This window comes from Leptinotarsa decemlineata, unplaced genomic scaffold (assembly GCF_025532065.1).
Source record: "Leptinotarsa decemlineata unplaced genomic scaffold, Ldec_3_MD MMD2_P_RNA_scaffold_12, whole genome shotgun sequence".
Taxonomy (NCBI): domain Eukaryota; kingdom Metazoa; phylum Arthropoda; class Insecta; order Coleoptera; family Chrysomelidae; genus Leptinotarsa; species Leptinotarsa decemlineata.
The window spans coordinates 14,981,491-15,002,384 of record NW_027412526.1 but is presented as its reverse complement, the minus strand read 5'-3'; the positions used below and the strand labels follow the sequence as shown (position 1 = coordinate 15,002,384).

The following is a 20,894-nucleotide window of genomic DNA, read 5'->3' as shown; positions in this document are numbered from 1 at the left end:
CCATGCCATTTGTGTAACAAAAACAGAAGATAGTACACTCATCAAATTGCTAAACAGTATACCAGGATTATGCTGGAAATGCGACAACTGTTCGAGAAACTGCATTCTTATTGACCCGTCCGGCATACAAAATGTGGTGGAGTCCAAGGTGAATATTGCTCTTTCTTTTCTGAAGGTAAAAATAGACGCACTTAGAGCAGATATAACAAGAGCTGCACATGAAACTGAAGCTGTAGCTCATATGCTCCTGAAGTACTCTGATGTTCTCAAAGACAGATCTCAACCTGCGGTGATCATTCATCTCAAGAACAATGAGCAATCAGTCTCGCGAACAAAGCCGGATATTTTGAGCGCTATCAATCCGGCAGAAGAAAACTTGGAGATCGCCAGAGTAAAACCTGTACAAGATGGCGGTGTGCTCATTGGATGCAAGAACCCGTCGGACAATGAAAGACTCAAGCAAGTGGTACAAGAAAAAATGGCTGCCTCTTATAATGTCGAGGACGTTAATGGATTTCTGCCCAGGATGCGAGTAGTTGGAATGACGGAGAACTTTTCATCAGAAGAACTGCGGAATTATCTTCTGGAATGTAATCGTGACATATTTCTAGATGACTCGATTTTTAAATACTAAAAATATCCCAAACAAAGAAAAAAGTAGGAATCTGGCAAGTACTTGTAGAAGTAGAAAAATTTACTTACGATCGCGCTCTGAAAGCAGGTAATGTTTTTGTTCCTTATGATAGTTGCGTGATTTACAATGCTACTGATATAAATCCCTGCTTCAATTACAACGAATACAATCATTCATCTCGAAACTGCCGAAAACCTATTTCTTGCCCAATTTGCGGTGGAATTCATGACCTCGAACAATGTAAATCCCAAGCGAAGAAATGTTCTAGGTAGGTCTAAAGTGAGTGGGTCTATTCGACCCTCCACCGCAACCCATAAGGGTTTATTGTGGCTCACACCTATTCACACTAGGCCAAATAAACCCAGCTTCTTGACGAAGCCGATTAGTTTGTATGGTGAGTGGTGTTTCAGGTCAGATGGTGAGAGTACGGATCTGCCGAACTCAAAGAACCTGATTCGGTCCCCAGCGGGGCAGGCACAAAGTATATTCTCTGCAGTTTCATCATTTTCCAGACAGAGGCAACACACACTGTCTTCCGACAGTCCAAGTCTCTGCATGTGATGGTTCAAATGACAGTGAACTGTAAGAAGGCCTATTAGACATCGTAGTTCATCCCTACTGTAGTCCAACAACTGTTTGGAATCAAGCTTCGAAGGGTGAATAAATGCCTTGGAGCCAATCCTGGAAGATTCTGCCAGAAGTCCATAGCTCTTCTTGCCATCCAGATGTTAAGTGTTTGTTTGGCAAAACCCAAAGCGATGCCAATGACAGGTTCTGGTGCAATGAAGTCGCTTGCAGCACCCTCCTTCGCAAGAGAGTCAGCAGTCAGCAAAGTCAGTCAGCAAAGTAACAATCAGAAACAAGTTCTCCCTCACCCCCCGTAAGTGAAACTGATTCACAAACAAGGTCTATGAAACGTGATAAGTTGTATATAGCTTATCAAAATACGAGAGGGCTACGAACAAAAACTAGACAAGTTTTTGATGCAGTCTCGATAGATGAGAATAAGGTTTTTATGTTGACGGAAACCTGGCTTGACTTATCCATCGATAACTCGGAACTTTTTCCTAGTAATTTTAAAATATATAGGACAGATAGAAATTTCACTGCTACCAATGTTAGTAGAGGTGGCGGTGTGCTAATTACTGTACACGAAGATATTGTCTCACCACCAGTCAATTTGTTAAATAATCATTTTCCAGTGTCTGGCTTTATTGACACAGTAGTTGTGAAATTATCTTTCTCCGAAAACAGTCTCTTTCTGATATGCGTTTATATCCCCCCTAAAACAACAATAAATGAAATTTAAACATTCTGGGAAGCTGTAGAATCGCTTGACCCACTGACCATGACCATGCAATTCTGATGGCTGGGGACTTCAACGTAGTAGCCCGCATACTACTTTGTTGAACAACATGTCAGAGTTTTTTGGCTAATCGCAAAATAACTTTGTTTTCAATGAGATGCACAGACTTTTAGACCTGGTGTTCTGCAATCACTTCTGCCTCGTTGAAAAATCCCTAGATCCATTAGTAAAAGAGGACGGTCATCATCCTGCTTTGGAAATAACATGCGAAATGAACTTCAAAACGAACTCGAAGAATAAATTTGCATCATGTTTCCAAGATGCATACAATTTTAAAAAAGCTAACTTTCCGCTCATGTATGAGCTGATCCTCAATCTTGATTGGACATTTCTAAATGCATTTCGCAATGCAGATGATGCCTATCTTCACTTTTATGAAAAATTATACAGTGTATTTGATCGCTGCGTGCCAAAATTCTCGATAAAATCTAAAAATAATTATCCAGCCTACTTTGATGGTGCATTCATAAAGAAAATTCGAACTAAAACAAAATTTTGGTGTAAATACGAAAGAAACGGCGACATTCACGCTTTTCACGAATTCAAACGTCTTCGGGCAGAAATCAAAGCAGCCATTAGAAAAGCTTATAAAAAATTCATTCAGAAAACTGAGAGCGAGATTATCCATAACCCCAATAAGTTTTGGTCATTCATTAACAAGTCAAAACATACGAATGGAATCGGAGATGAAATGTTACATGAAGGCAAGCTACTCGATAATCCCCCAGATATTCTTGATGGTTTTGCAGATTTCTTCAGTGGTTTTTATATAGATCAACATTAAGTGACCATGCGAACAACAGTAGTGATATTCCCAGCTTAGCAATCAAAAACTTCAGTATTGAAGATGTTTATCATACCCTAAAAAAAATAAGCCTAAATTTTCTGCGGGACCTGATGATATTCCAGCATTCATCATTAAAGATTGTGCCTCAGCTCTGGCTGAACCACTAACATCTCTAATTAATATATGCCTGAAAACATCAACTGTACCATCAATATGGAAAATGTCGAAAGTCTGCCCAATTTTCAAAAAAGGAGATAAAAGTGAGATACAAAATAACAGACCAATCTCTATCATATGCAACTTTTGTAAAGTGTTTGAGATGCTTTTTGAGAAGACAATGTATTGTCATGTCAGCAACATTATTAGCCCCAAGCAACATGGTTTCATGAAAGGACGTTCAACCACCACAAATCTTGTAACAATCACTCAATGTATTGCAGAGGGTATTGATTGTCAGTCTCAGATTGACGTCATCTACACTGATTTTTCTAAAGCGTTCGACAGACTTGACCATAGTACAAGCTTTCGACTTTTGGGTTATCCAATGACTTAATTACCCACTTCAAATCGTATTTTTACAACCGTAAGCAGTACGTCCAACTCAATGGCCTCAAGTCTATCGAATATATTGCCACATCTGGTGTACCACAAGGATCAAATCTAGGACCCCTACTATTCAATATGTTCATGATATCGGAGCTGAGATTGATGTCAATTTCCTTTCATACGCAGATGACTTGAACCTCTATTACAATATAACATGTTCTAATGATTGCGAACGTCTCGCCCTGAATTTAAATCGCATTGCTACATGATGTCGAAAGAATAATCTATCTCTCAACATATCCAAATGTAATGTAATGTCTTACTCACTGAAAACTTACCTGAATTCACACAACTACGTCATAAACAATCAAGTTCTGGAGCGTCCTAACACACTCACTGATCTAGGTGTCACTTTTGATTCATTCCTCTCTTTCAATAAACATATTGACACTACTCTAATAGCAGCTTATCGCATGTATGGATTCTTAGTTAGAAATACAAAAGACTTCGAAAAAGCTTCAACATTGAAATTACTTTATTTCACTTTTGTTCGATCTAGGCTGGAATATGCATCTGTCGTGTGGAGTCCATACTATCAGGTTCATATAAATCAACTAGAAGCCCTACAGAGGCGCTTCCTAAAATATATGTCTTTTAAACTTGAAGACACGTATCCTACTGTAGGAATACCCTATTATGAATTGCATGTAACTCACAATTTTTGTAGTCTCAAGGTAAGGCGTAAATATTATTCATTTCTTTTTTTATTCAAGGTCATAAACAATATCATCACCTGCTCTCAACTGTTACATATGTTGAATTTTTGGGTTCCTAGACGGTCATCTAGGAATAGTGTCACATTTTATCTCAACTCTCCGCGTACAAGTATAATGAAAAAATCTCCAATTTATACAATGTGCGATTGTTATCGTTAGTCGTGTCCTAGATATATTCAACTGCCAGATTATACAAATCAAAAGACATATCTTAGCTAACTGACAGTTCTGTTTTTATAAATTTTTTATATAGATTCACAAATTATATTATGTAAGTACATATTTGTAAATGCCACTGTTACTCCCTATTCTGTAATTGGGTTCATCCTGCAGAATAGTGTATGAAATAAATAAATAAATGAAATAAATAAATAAATTTTTGATGGAGGTTGAATATCCAATTCCTAAAATTAATGAAATGTTTTTCTCAGTTAAATGGTGGGGAAAGTTTTTCAAAAATTGACTTGAGTAATGCTCACAATCAATTACAATTAGATGAAGAATCTGGTATGATATGCACGGTGTCACCAACAGGAGCAAACACCGTGCATATGTGAAGTTTTTTATTTTTGGTAACCAGTTGTTGTCCATCTTTGCAATTGGCTGCACCGCGCTGATGAGGCCAATAGCCAGAAACACGTGTCCGCGGTTTGCCTCCATTTTTTGAGTGTTCTGTCCTCAAATTTTTCCTTTTTGATTTATATCATACACACTCAATAACATCTTTATCTCTATATTTATATCCTGGACCCGGAAGTCACAAGGGTAGCTATAGCTGCCTACGTGGTGATGTTAGATGCTGCCTGGGAATGCTAGGTCTTCTAATTGAAACTAGAAATGTGCGGTTAGCTCCTGTTGGTGACACCGTGCATATGTGAAGTTTTTCATTTTTGGTAACTAGTTGTTGTCCATCTTTGTAATTGGCTGCAGCGTGCTGATGGGGCCAATAGCCAGGAACACGTGTCCGCGGTTTGCCTCCATTTTTTGAGTGTTCTGTCCACAAACTTTCCCTTTGTGATATATATATATATATATATATATATATATATATATATATATATATATATATATATATATAGAAAGGTTAATGCAGTCAAGCTGCTGGAAAATAATTCCATGAAAATCAAAAAATTAATAAATAAGTACTCTTTGATCATTCCCATATTGATTTTAATTTAAGAGCCACCGGTAGACAGCTATTTCAGCCTATTGGGCATCGTCAGGCAGGTGGTCCTCAAGTACTTTCTTGGTTTTTCTCATTTTGTCTTCAATCGAGGACCGCCTGCCCGGTATTGACGATATATATATATATATATATATATATATATATATATATATATATATATATATATATATATATATATATATATATATATACAGGGTGTCCCTGGACTTCCTCTTTTCCTCTTGGGAATGTATAGATGGGGTCAAAATATCACCAGTACTTCATATAACTTTTTTTCCTAAAATCCTTCGTTACCAAGTAACGGGCCCTCGAAGTTACAAAATGAAAAATGTTTTTCTTTGATAACTTTTCAAGTGAATATTCAAAATCATCCAAATTTTGGTAATTGACTAAACAAATGAATTCCTTCGATGAGCTTTCATGCAGGAGTCAGTTGTTTTGCTACAAAGTCAGGAACGGACTACCCCCGATGGTCCACACCCCAAAACTTTGAAATGACAGATATTTTTCAATATTTTTCAACAAATTAAGGTTACTTGGACAATTTTATGAATAAAAGTACTCGTGTGGAAAGTCGATCGGAGCAACGAGTCTTGATAAAAATGTAGTTTCACTCGACGACATCAAACCCGCTCGTCCACCATTATTTGAAATGAATAATTATCAAAGCAGAAATAATAATGGTAACGTTAATTCAACAACATTTACCCTGAGATGTCTACCATTATTCGAAAATATTAGTTTTTAAGGAAAATGGAAATGATAGGTAAAATGTTCATAACGAATTTTTATAATGCAAACACGTTTAACTAACGAAACTCAAGAGCCTCAAGAGCAAACAGAAATGAAAAATCCGCTACAGAAACTGCTCGATATGACCACCTTCTCTCTCTATACATTTTCTTAGTCTGCGAAGACACCCTCTCTGTACTTGAAATAGCATTCCAGGGTCGTTTCGTATGGCTTCACAATGTAATGTTATTCTATTCAACAATGCATCTCTTGTGTGAATAGGTGTAGCGTAAACAAGGCTTTTTAGATGCCCCCACAGAAAGAAATCCAATGGATTTAAATCCGGAGACCGCGATGGCCATGAATATGGCCCACCTCTACCAATCCATCTATTGTGGAAAATATGGTTCAGATGGTCACGCACAATCAAACTAAAATGAGGAGGAGCGCCATCATGCATAAACCACATATCTCTTCGGGTTTGCAATGGAACATGTTCCAGAAGTCCATTCAAATCGTTCTGAATGAACTCCAAATAACGTTCTCCATGCAATCGGTCCTGTAGAACGAATGGTCCTATAAAATGGTTTCCTATGATACCAGCCCAAACATTCACGTTGAATTTCCGTTGGTGTTTGGTTTGCAATATCCCATGGGGATTTTCTTCGGCCCATATATGGAGATTATGGGAGTTGATAACTCCATCTCTACTGAAACCTGCTTCATCAGTGAATAAAACTCGATTAATAAAAGCCATATCCTCTGTTCGCCTATCCATGAACCAATTGGCATATTCCAGTCGTGCTGGAAAATCTTGAGGTGTCATGGCATGTACCTTCTGGATGTGAAATGGGTGGAGCAGTTGTTCCCTAATTATTCTATGAATAGTGGATTTGGATGTATGGAACTGTTCTGATAGATTTCTGATGCTCATTGAAGGATCATCAGCGACGGCTTCCAAAATATTTTCCTCCAATACAACGGTACGTACAGTCCTAGGAGCGCCCTCACCACCTCGTTTTGGCAAAACTGTACCTACAATAATATCGAAATAAAACAACGTGCTCAAATTAATTATCAATTATTACATACCTGTCTCCCTCAAGCTGCGATCGACACGCTCGAATGTTTCTCTTGACGGTACCGTTCGATTGGGAAAATGCTCGGAATACAGACGACGAGCTTCTGCAGCATTACAAAATGCTCGTCCATAAAATACATGCATATCTGCATATTCATTGAATGTAAACTGTTCGGCCATATCAAAAAAATTCAAAATATCCTATAGAATATTGACAATACAATGATAGTCATATGACAACGCACCACTCAACAAAACAAAATCGCATTCCAGTTTCTCATTTTTTATCAAAACATTCTAAAAGGTTTTTTTGTCAACATCTGTGAAAGAAATGGAACATAACTATTCCCTGGATATTTTTCACCTGATCATGTGCAGCCGTTTTTGTAGTTCATTCGTTTGCTTTTTATTAGTATAGTAAATATTTTTTTCGATGTGCGTTTTTTCAGCTAAATTTAGATTCGTGTTGAAGAATTTCTCCCATAAAATTATAATTATCAGTAAAACTCCTCAACAGTTTAGCTGTGAAGAAGAATTTGAAACATTCGAATGTTGAGTTTCATGAGATTCAGATAACTGATCAACACGAAACGTGATTATTCCACACGTATTATGTACATACAAAATATGGAATGAATTCGATATTTCATAGTAGAGTAGCTTGTTAGTTTAAAAACACCACGAATCTACAGAACTTGATATTTCTTTTGAAAAAATATCTGCTATCACAATTGTGACTTAAACTTCCATATAGGTACTGTACTTTTTGTTTACGACTTCATTTTAGCATACTTTGTATTATTCCTGTTATAAATGTTGTTGAATTAACGTTATCATTATTATTTCTGCTTTGATAATTATTCATTTCAAATAATGGTGGACGAGCGGGTTTGATGTCGTCGAGTAGAACTACATTTTTATCAAGACTCGTTGCTCCGATTGACTTTCCACACGAGTACTTTTATTCATAAAATTGTCCAAGTAACCTTATTTTGTTGAAAAATATTGAAAAATATCTGTCATTTCAAAGTTTTGGGGTGTGGACCATCGGGGGTAGTCCGTTCCTGACTTTGTAGCAAAACAACTGACTCCTGCATGAAAGCTCATCGACGGAATTCATTTGTTTAGTCAATTACCAAAATTTGGATGATTTTGAATATTCACTTGAAAAGTTATCAAAGAAAAACATTTTTCATTTTGTAACTTCGAGGGCCCGTAACTTGGTTACGAAGACTTTTAGGAAAAAAAGTTATATGAAGTACTGGTGATATTTTGACCCCATCTATACATTCCCGAGAGGAAAAGAGGAAGTCCAGGGACACCCTATATATATATATATATATATATATATATATATATATATATATATATATATATATATATATATATATGTCAAGCTTTCGGTATATTTCACACCTTCGTCAGGACAACTACAATTACTAACTAACTACTTACTAACTACTTACTAACGTGAGATAAAATATAAAATAGTTCAAAAACAGATAGAAAAACATTAAATAATGACAGTTGATAAAAGTTTTTGGCTGACAATGTCAAGTGGGAAAATTCTGAATGATACTCGAATTACTAGATCTATTATTTTCTTTATCATATTTCAGTAGGTACGTGTAAATTTTGCTAAGCCTATCAATATCAGTTCGTTCATTCATTGAATGTTCTTCGTTATTAATATGTATCATTTCCAAAAGTATTCTTTTAGTTGTATTGGTTTCTCTATCTAAAATATTTGGATTTTCAAAATTAATTTTATGATCCTCCGAATTAACGTGTTCTGTTAATGCACAAGAATCAACATTTCGTCTACAGTCGCTCTTATGGGAAGTGATGCGACTACTTAGAGGTCTAGATGTTTGTCCTATATATGTTTTAGAACAATCCATACAAGAAATTTTGTATACTAAATTGGATTTTTGTTAATTATATTTAATTATAGTTAATCCAGTCACTAATTATTCTGTTCCGACAATGTATACTGTCATCCTCAGGGAAAACTACAATAATAGAACATAAAACTAATTGATATTGTACAGTTGAAAATTATGAACTTACATTGTCATTTAGGTTGGACTCAGTGATGTTAAAAATAATTTTTATTATTTGATTTTAATGTTGAACTTAGATTTGAGAAATGGGAAAACATTGAAATTAGTTTGGATAGTGATTCAAGAATGATTATAGTTACACATCAAACAATTAAACATATAAACGTCAAATTTGGTAAAATTATTGTGAATCTAATGAATAAATTCCTTTTTTTATTTCTATTTTAAAATTCTGATTTTGTACCAGGCCTGTACATGTGATCACTAATTTTGAATGAAAATGGAAAAGAAGAAATAAATGACATGGCAGTTCAGAAAACAATTACATTGTTCGATTCAGTATTGCCAACTTTTCATCCTATACAGGAATACCAATTTGATTTTGATTATTTTATGTACTATACTCTAATGAAGATGAATTTTTGAAATTATGAATTTTTTTTTCAATTTGTAGTAAAAAAAGAGTACATTTCACTTAGGTGATTTAGATCAGTTTTTTTATTTAAGCAATGACTGGATTATGATATGAAAGACATTTCAAGAAAAAGTCTCTTTGTAAGGTTAGATTCTTTTGATAAAATATTTACATTATTATAGTTCATATTATACCCTGTTTGATCAACATGTGGTGTGGTGTGGTGTTGGTGGTTTGACCAATCAACCGACAACTGCGGTAGCAGAAATTTGGGAAGCTAACCCAATAGGCTGAAACAGCTGTCTACAGGTGTCTCTTGAATTGAAATCAATACGGGAATGATCAAAAAGTACTTATCCATTTATTTTTTTGATTTTCATGGAATTATTTTTCAACAGATTGACTGCATTAACCTTTCTAGATTTCATACCATTTCTAGAAACATGTAGATTCGTTTTCCGATGGCATTTCAGGTTAGCTTCCCAAATTTCTGCTACCGCAGTTGTCGGTTGATTGGTCAAACCACCAACACTGACGCAAGTTGACTTGGGTGTCACACCAAAAGGTGGTTCCACTTATGTTTCGCCTGCGTTTACGCAGCTATTTTTATCAAGTAGTTTCTTGGTTTTTCCCATTTTGTCTTCAATCGAGGACCGCCTGCCCGGTACTGACGATGCCCAATAGGCTAAAACAGCTGTCTAGCGGTGGCTCTTAAATTAAAGTACTTATCTATTTATTTTTTGATTTTCATGGAATTATTTTCCAGCAGATTGACTGCATTAACCTTTCTAGATTTCATATATATATATATATATATATATATATATATATATATATATATATATATATATATATATATATATATATATATATATATATATATATATATATATATATATATATTTGATTGATGCAACTAATTTTCCTTTATTTTGAGTATTTCAATATTAAATTCTACAAAAAGGATTTGAAGCTTTATATCCTCTATTATTTATCTGCGAGCGCTTTCGACAGTTGGTAGTACTGTCATCTTCTGGCACTCCTCAAACTGCAGTTTGAGGAGTCCCATCTTTACACTTGGCTGCACCGCGCTGATGAGGCCAATAGCCAGAAACACGTGTCCGCGGTTTGCCCCCCTTTTTGGAGTGTTATGTCCACTATTTGTTACATTTTTGATTTGTATCATACACACTCGATAAAATCTCTCTCTCTCTCTCTCTCTCTCTCTATATATATATATATATATATATATATATATATATATATATATATATATATATATATATATATATATAAAGTTGAGAATCTTAGCGACTGTAGAAATGTACGGTGAAATGGAATAACGGGATCTCTCAGTCAAAATAACAAAATCATAACTCTGCTTTACTTTGTCAAGCTTTCGCTTCCAGTGGGAAGCTTCTTCAGGGCCTATAATTTATTGAGTTGTGGCAAAGTAAAGCGGAGTTTTGATTTTTTGACTTATTTCATGTTACTATATATACGTATATATATATATATATATATATATATATATATATATATATATATATATATATATATATATATATATATATATTGTTGCAAATATTACCTGATTAGGTTAAAAAATTCACAACTTACCCCAAAAATTATCACTGGTTCCTTTCTTTCACCCAAAACGTTGGCAATTAGGGAAAATAGGAAGGTGAAGTAGGAAAATGAAGGACATATGAATTTTATTCCGAAGATCTTCCGATAATTGTTCCCCAGCAAACAAATAATTAAATTCAAAATGTATCACGAACCGATTGATCAAACAATAATAATACACCATAATACACCATAAGTTCCGTCTCTCATAAACGTAAAGAACATACTACATTTCCTACCAATATGGTTCGTTTTCCTTATTTCGAAAAAAAAAAATGCGCCGTTGCCGAACTATATAATTTGTACCAGTATTTACAAACTTCGAACGATACGGAACATACCGCCCGCCCTGAAAAACTAAAGTTTTCAGCCAAAATTGAGAGAAAAAAAAATTATATGAATACATTTATAGAAAAATTCTTAGTTTAATTATGAATTCTGCTTAACCATAAAAAAATGAAAAGAAAAAAAAAGTATTACTTAAATGACAAAAGTTACTGGGTCGGTAAAGGGCAAACCTTAATAACAGGCCTTACCAACATACCTCTATTTGTCTTGAGAGTAACAGTTCTCACTATACCATCCTTACCTGGATGAACTTCTTGTATAACTGCCAAAGGCCAATGCAAAGGAGGAGAACTATCACATTTCAGAACCACTAGGGTACCTATTTCTAAATTTGGAGACATATCATTCCATTTTCTTCGAATCTGAAGAGTATGTAAGTATTCTAAATGCCATCGTTTCCAAAAATCTTGGACCATCTTATCAATCAGCTGGAAACGATCTAAACGATTAATTTTGATTGGCAATATATTTTCCGCTGGCAAACTATTCAAAGGTGCCAAAGTTAAGAAATGTGCTGGCGTCAACGCTTGAGGCGCCGAGCAATCAGTCGACAGTTGACATAAGGGTCTGGAATTTAACAAAGCCTCTACTTGAATTAAAACCGTATTGAACTCCTCATAAGTAAGTAACTGCTCACCAATAACTCTGTAAATGTGATTTTTGGCAGACTTAACATTGCTCTCCCATAATCCGCCCATATGAGGAGCCTTTGCGGGATTCAATTTCCAAAGAACTCCCTGATAAGATAATTCGGTTTCTAACGAATTCTGATATTCCTTAGAGTTAATTAAGCCATTGAGATCAGATAAAATCTTTTTTGCGCCTATAAAATTACTCCCACGGTCTGAATACAATGTTGTACAAGGGCCGCGACGTGATAAGAAACGTTTGAATGCTTGCAAAAAATGAAGTGTCGATAGGGAACTGACTAATTCCATGTGAACCGCCTTGACACTCATGCAAACAAATAGACACACATAGGCCTTATGAATCTGGGCACCTCTTCTCCTTCCTAGAGTAATATTAACTGGACCAAAATAATCAACGCCTGTGTGTAGGAAAACCTTCGCCTGCCTGACTCTTTGTAAAGGTAAATCAGCCATGAGGGGGTTTATTGCGGTAGGTTTTAACCTGAAACAACGGTTACATGCATGAACCCGCGCTCTAATTGTATTTCTACCGGCTAGAATCCAATATTTCTGTCTCAGAAGAGATTCCAATAAATGCGGACCGGTATGCAAGTGAATTATGTGATAAAAGTCTATCAACCTATCGATTAATTTATCCTTGGAAGGCAAAATTATAGGGTGTCGTTGATTATAGGCTAAATCTGATTGGGATAATCGACCGCCAACCCGCAATAAACCGTCTTGAAGAAAAGGTTTTAATTTACATAACCTTGTCGAGCAATTCATGTTTTTTGATATACGCTCAATATCCTGATGAAAATGTTTATGTTGGACTATTTTAATCAACCGCAATTCCGCTTTCCAAAGATCCGTTGCCGAAATAGTTCTACTTCGTGGAAGAATTTTCAAAAATCTCAATACATATACTGTTGTCCGCAAAATATGTGACCAAGAAGAACACCTAAGAATTAACTCGTATAAGGGATGATTTTCTACGGTTTCTTTAGTAAGGAAAACCTTTCTCTCCGGTATTTGTTCGCACACTACTTTCAAATCCGATACAGGCCAATTCTCTTCCGTTAAACTGATCCAATCCGGTCCTCTTAACCAACAAGTGTGGTTTATTAACTGAACAGGAGTTAAGCCCCTTGAAAGACAATCCGCCGGATTGGTATCTCCTGAAATGTGAAGCCAAATTGTTTTTGGTAATTGCTCTCGAATATGTTGTACTCGATTGGCCACAAACATTTCTTTAAGGTGGTTTGATTGAAGCCACTGTATGACAGTAGTGGAATCAGAAAATGCATAAACCTTTGAAATGAAAACTCGATTTGTATAAGTATCTATTACATGTTTCACCAAATTGGAAAGAAGAACCGCTGCACATAATTCCAATCTAGGAATTGTTAATAACTTGAAAGGTGAAACTTTGGACTTGGCACAAACCAAATTGACGTTGACATTACCATTGGACGTTATTGTGCGTAAATATACCACTGCCCCATAACCATCCTGGCTAGCATCTCCAAATGCTAAAATTATAACTGGATTATCCGCCTCTGCTCCTAGACTCCTACGCACCTGAAAACTATGCAACTCCGACCATTCTGATCGGACCCTATTCCAACGCCTAGATATTTCATCTGGGGGTTCGTCATCCCAACCTAGTTTCAACCTCCACAATTCTTTAACTAACAGTTTTAAATAAAATATAAAAGGGCCAATCAAACCAATTGGGTCATAACATCGAGCGATTGATGACAATATTTTTCTCTTTGAACCTTGTGAATCTGGAACTGTTAATTGAAAACTCAACATATCCAATTGAGGATTCCACTGTAAACCTAAAATTTTGGTATCAGTTTGGAAGAGTACCGTCTTCAACAATTGTTTATCAGTTGGTATTTTTTTCGACAAAGAATTCGAATTTGTAGCCCATTTGGTCAAATCGAAACCACCCGCCGCGAATATTTTGGTCGACTCCTCGTACAATCTGACTGCCTCAACTTCAGTATTTACGCTAGAGACCAAGTCATCAATATATAGGTCCCTCAGTATGATCCGGGAGGTGACAGGAAATTGTTCACCTTCCTCTTCTATGAGTTTCCTAACCGTTTTCAAAGCTAAATAAGGGGAGGATTTAACTCCAAAAGCTACTGTAGAAATTTCATAAGTTTGGATTTCATCCGCTAAATCAAATCGCCAAAATAGTCTTTGAAATCTACGGTGCTTCTCTATAATATTTATTTGACGATACATTTGGCGCAAATCACTTGTTATAGCTATTTTGAATAATCTGAAATTGATCAATTGGGTAACGATATCTGTTTGAAGCTTCGGACCACTGTATAACAAATCATTGAGAGATATATCCGAATCTGAAGGAAAACTTGCATCCAAAACTACTCTAACCGGTGTACTACTACTTTCTGGTTTATAAACTGAATGATGTGGCATATAATAATTAGGCGTATTGAAACTATCCTTCAGGACCAAACGCATATGTCCCTGATCAATAAAATCCTTCATAATTTCATTGTAAGTTGACCTCAAGTGAGGAATTTTCATAAATTTTCTTTCCAGAGAAAATAACCGTAACCTAGCTGCCTTGCTTGAATCTCCTAAACATGCTGGAGAGTACTTGAATGGTAAGGCAACAGTAAATCGTCCTGAAATATCTCTACTATAACCTGATAAATATAATTTTTCGCATTCTACTTCGTCTGGATCAGGCGGAGAACACTTTGGAACTTGCTCTATTTCCCAAAATTTGTTCACTAAATTTTCAACCGGTATTTCATCCGTTAATGCCAAAAAGGTCTGACCTTCCGAAACCAGATTTTTCATTGGTATTTTACCCATTATTACATAACCAAAAACAGTTTCTACCGCAATAGGAGAACCATTTGAATCAACAATACGTCCTGACTTTATTAATTCTGTAAACAATTCAGCTCCTATAATTCCGTCAATTTCTCCCGGTTGATAAAAATTTTCATCAGCTAATTGAATACCGCCCAAGTTATCACAAATCTCATTTTCATTCACCAAAACTCTAGGTAACTTCTCCGAAATTTTTTCTGTTATCAAAGTCCGTATTGAATAAGTTTTATCAACATCATACCGAGAAGAAATTATCAAATTAGCCGTACCTTTCACTGGTTGTGAGTTATTACCGATGCCTTGTATCGAAGAATAATATTTCTTTATATTTATTCCAAGTCTTTTACAGCCCTTCACAGTGAATAAATGAATCTGGCTACCGCTATCTAAAATGAATCTTGCCACATTATTTTCTACTTGACTATTTATTATCCTAACTACCACCGTGGGTAACAATACTGTACATCCGATTTGTCGTGCTGCAAAAGTCGAACCGCCATTTTCTACAGGAATATTATGAATGGAATTACTTTCCATGTTACTTGACTCACCCGTACTGTCGGAGGTTCCCGCGATAGGTATTGAATTGGGTTTGCCCAAATGTAATAAAATATGGTGTTTTTTCGCGCATTCCGCACAAGTCCGTTCAATCGAACAAAATCTAACACCATGACTTGATGAAAAGCAGTTGAAACACCAATTGTTATTTTTCACAGTTTCATATCGCTTACCAGGAGTTAATCGTTTGAATTTGTCACACCGACCTACGTTATGTCCTCTAGTATGACAAAATTGACAAAACTCAGTTTTAGGTCGAAACATTTTTGAAGAATTGTCCCTGGCCATAAATGATTTAGGCGGTTTAGATTTTATTTCCCACTGTCTAGTATGAGTAGTATTCTCTATCGGTTTTCTGTTTGCCAATATCTTTGACTGTTCTTTGACAAATGTAATGAGATCATCATACTTTGGAATACCAGATCCCCTTTTCAACATTTCAAAAGCTTTACTAGTCTCCATATCGAGTTTTGATAGAGACAAATAAACAAACATGAAATCAGACAAGTCATGTAATCCTAATTGTTTCAAAGCTCTAACTGCGGAATCTACCTTTTCCAAAAATAAATTCAAATTGCTAGACGATTCACTTGTCAATCGCTTGAAGTCCATAATCTGATTTAAATAACTATTCGCTAGAGCACGTTGATCCTGATATTTATTTATAAGAGATTGCCAAATAATTGGATAATTATTTCCGGTGGGTGCTATTCCCGAACACACCCTCAAAGCCGAGCCCTTAAGGCGACCTACCAAATAATACATTCTATCAACATCTGTTAAAGACGAATTATCATGTATTAAATTCTTGAAAACGGAATAAAATGTTTCCCATTCTCTAATGTCTCCAGAAAAATCCGGCAATTCAATTTTAGGTAATCGTGGTGAACCTTGGGATGAGTGCGTGCTATTTGTGCTGGTAGAAGCCGCTGTATTTTCATTTCGAATTTTCTCTTCGCATTCTTTAATATTACAACACATTTCCTCAATAACATGATAAACAGAAAAATTTGGAATAAAATCTTCATCAACCTCTAAACTTTTCTCATTAACCTCATCTACTGTTTGTAATAATTGACTACGCGTTGAATCTAACGACCTCACCATTATTTCAAATTTTTTCCTCACTACTGGATCATTCACTTTTTTTGACAAATCATATAAACTCTGCAAATTGGTAAACAATGATTCCTTTTTTGCGGTCAAAACCTTGACCTTCCGCTCCGCAACCGTACCTCCTGTCATTTTTATAACAACAAATTAGTAAATCCCAGACAAAAAAGTATTTAAAGAAATCGAAATGGTAAAGCAAAGCTCAAAATCAATCTGCACCTCGTGCCAAATTCAACAAATAATTTCAGCTCAAACTCTAGTTCGTGATAGTAAACAAAGCAATAAATTATCCAAAAGCTATTTAAAAATATTCCAAGTCAAACCCGAATTGAAAAGGAACCGAGATAAGAGACCAGCAAAAAATCCGAACTTTTTGCGCGTCGCCCGCCAATACCCTAAAATGGTATTTTAACACCGCCAATTATTTATTCAACCGAATTAACAACTGAATCGATTAGAATTTCCGATAATTTCCTTATCCTGTTCGAAGGACCAAAAAATATGTTGCAAATATTACCTGATTAGGTTAAAAAATTCACAACTTACCCCAAAAATTATCACTGGTTCCTTTCTTTCACCCAAAACGTTGGCAATTAGGGAAAATAGGAAGGTGAAGTAGGAAAATGAAGGACATATGAATTTTAATCCGAAGATCTTCCGATAATTGTTCCCCAGCAAACAAATAATTAAATTCAAAATGTATCACGAACCGATTGATCAAACAATAATAATACACCATAATACACCATAAGTTCCGTCTCTCATAAACGTAAAGAACATACTACATTTCCTACCAATATGGTTCGTTTTCCTTATTTCGAAAAAAAAAATGCGCCGTTGCCGAACTATATAATTTGTACCAGTATTTACAAACTTCGAACGATACGGAACATATATATATATATATATATATATATATATATATATATATATATATATATATATATATATATATATATATTTTTGATGATGTAACTAATTTTCCTTTATTTTCAGTATTTTACTATTAATGTAAGTTACAAAAAGGATTGAAGCTCTATAACTTCTGTTTAATTATCTGCGAGCGCTTTTGACAGCTGGCCGTGCTGTCATCCTCTAGGCCCTACTCAAACTGACTAGAGTAGAGCCAAGAAAAAAATATTTCCAAACGCCTTTTTCTTGAAATGGTTGAAATCAACAAGTCTTCTGATTGTATGAATAAGAAAACTGACATTGATAATCTCAGCAGCATATAACTTACTGGAACTACATCAGAAACATAATAATAATAATAAAAATTGTATCAATTATTAACTCTTTCGTTAGAGTCAAAAATTATAAAATCATCATACCCATTGAGAAATGACATTTATGTGAAGGTATGATATTTGTCAAACCCACAAAAAATCCTATACATGTTTAACTTTCTCGTCAATTTATATGTTCAATTAATTGTTTTTCACTAATTTTTACTGTAAGTATAGATTGTAATGTTATTCAATGGCGAAAAAATTTACGACTCATTAAATTATAGGCCCTGAAGAAGCTTCCCAATAGAAGCGAAAGCTTGGCAAAGTTGAGCAGAGTTTGATTTTTGATATACATTTTGATATAAAATGTATCAACGGATACGTATCAAGATGGTTTTGCAGGGTGTTTTAGCTCACAAAATATCTATTGGTGATTTAATACCTGTTGTTTTCATATCGAAAACAATCATGCCTGCAGAAAAAAATTATTCTGTACTTGATTAAGAAGCTTTGCCTATTAATTGGAGTATGAAAAAGTTTTATCACTATCTTTTGGCCATTATTTTACTATTCTGAGTGGTCATCGACCGATAATGTCTATATTTGGCGAGTATAAAGGTATTTCACAAATGATTGCGAGAATATTACAAAGATAGGCATTGTTTTTGGGTGGTTTTTCATTCAGTATACAGTATATTAGAGGTTCTGAAAATTTGGTAGCTGATATGTTATCTCGACGTGCTCTTGATGTTCATTATTTTTCGGAAGATTATAATGCAAGATCTAAATATTTGAATCTGGTAATATCTGAGTTACACAAAAAATATGGTTTGAGACTAATAGAGTCTCTATTTTGTCAAAAGTTTCAGATTTTGTGATGAAAGGGTGGCCCGAAAATATAACTTTATCATATTTCCGAAAAAACATGAAATAACATGTGGGCAGGGTTGTTTGTTGTGGGGTCACAGAGTTACTATACCAAATAAATTACAAGGGCAGTTACTTGATGAACTTCATTGAAGTCATTTGGGAATGCGTAAAATGAAATCCGTTGCACGATCATATTTTTATTGGTCTGAGTTAGATAAAAATATCGAAAGTATCGTGAATAGTTGTCACTATTGATGTTGAGAACATCTAATGATTCAAATAAGACAACACCTATTCCGCGGAATAAACCAGAAAGACTTTGGAGGCGGTTACACATAGATTTTTTACGACTAATCAAAAACCATTATTATTTTGGATAATTATAGTAAGTGACCTGAAATGTTTCTAATGAATAAAATCACAACATTCGAAACTATCTCTAAGTTAAGAGAAACTTCCACCGTCACGGTATTTCTGAGAAAATTGTGTCTGACTATGGTCCACAATGTGTATCTAAATAGTTTGAATTTTTTTTATTGAAGAATGGTATTAGACACATTACGTCTACACCATACTATCCAGCTACAAAAAGTATTCGATTGTTTTATTACAAAACCTAACATTTTATTGGCTGACTTCACTATGTACTCAATATGTTTGTCAAATGTAAAGAAATACCTGAATCTTTGAAAATACATGTTTGCTTGATACGCGTTATAGTTGAAACAGAACATTTACTCACATTGAAATACAATTTATACTTATAACTTCATCCAAATACCCTATCAATGTCCTTCTGTAACATAACACAATCTCTAACTGTTTCTATCTTTTTTGATATTTTGAAGTAATCTGCGAATATAAGATCATCTCCTGAGCTTAGTACTTTAGGCAAGTCATCAATGAAGAGAAACGGCCCAAGGTTGAAACCTTGAGGCACTCCAGAATTTGATTCAACTTGTCCCGATGTGTTTCCATTATGATTAGTCATTATGTTTTTGTTTTCTGAGTAACTTTTAAGAAGGCAAATTAGGTTATATGATAATCCAAAACTACTCAATTTCTCTAGTAATATGTCTTACTGAAATCAGTATATATAAATATTACACCAAACCGTTATTTTAACACCTCGACACTTGTTTCGATCACCAAGTGATCATCTTCAAGAGGAAGATCAAACTAATCATACTTACAAAGCATTTATACCTTAGATACCTGTTCTAGGTACCTGCGTCTTGAGTGTCTTAAATTAATTTTACAATGTGTCCTGATCCTTATCTGATAGTAAGGTGATTCTAATAATTGAAATATTATAAGCTTTATAAAATTAATTTCACAAATTGCCTTATCTACTAGTCTTAAATTAATTGTACAATGTGTCCTCATGTAATAGTTAAGTAAATCTAATAACTGAAATGTTATAAGCTATATAAAAAATTAATTTCACAATGTGTCCTTATGTAATAGTTAGGTAAATCTAATAAATAAAATATTATTTTAACAAGCTATATAATATAATATTAGGTATTGGTCCACCATCGTTATTCATAATATTATTATGTTTACTTTTTTCTACACTCTCATAGGCATCAAGATGCCTGTTGTTGTTAACTTGTCTAACTATCTTAATGAACTGAAGTCTATGGAATGGTTTTGTTGCGAAATATTATGGGCGGATGCTGATTTTTCAGGTCTTTCATATTTCAAGTGTGCTTAGTGCTCCTTATATCTTATTTTAATAGATCTTTTTGTCTGTCCATAATATTTTGCATCGCAGTCCTTCATTCAATTTCGTAAATTCCAGACTTTGCCGAATTCTCGACTTTGTCTTTTGGACTTCCTAAAAGGCTCTGTAGTGTATGACTTGTTATAAAAATCACCTTCATGCCTAGTTCCTTGAAAATCCTTTCAAAGTTCTTCGTGTATTGGTGGTATGAAAGTGAGATATATTTATTTTGGTTTTTGTTCTTTCTAAAAGTCGAGATTTCGTTCATTCTTAACCTAAACTTCTTCTTCCTTATTATGCCATCTATAATACCCCTCGAGAAA

The 20,894-nt window shown here is 34.7% G+C and overlaps 2 protein-coding genes across 3 annotated transcripts in view; both read right to left on the bottom strand.

The window, feature by feature from the left end:
- The window catches only part of LOC141482113 (uncharacterized), a 28,508-nt gene extending 10,874 nt beyond the window's left edge, over window positions 1-17,634 (bottom strand). Inside the window, exon 1 of the mRNA XM_074174734.1 lies at window positions 11,207-17,634. Within this exon, the coding sequence (XP_074030835.1) occupies window positions 11,710-16,878 (5,169 nt within the window). The 5' untranslated portion in view covers window positions 16,879-17,634 and the 3' untranslated portion in view covers window positions 11,207-11,709. The remainder of the gene's footprint in view (window positions 1-11,206) is intronic.
- The window catches only part of centrocortin (cerebellar degeneration-related protein 2-like), a 420,172-nt gene that overhangs the window by 250,181 nt on the left and 149,097 nt on the right, over window positions 1-20,894 (bottom strand). The window lies entirely within an intron of this gene.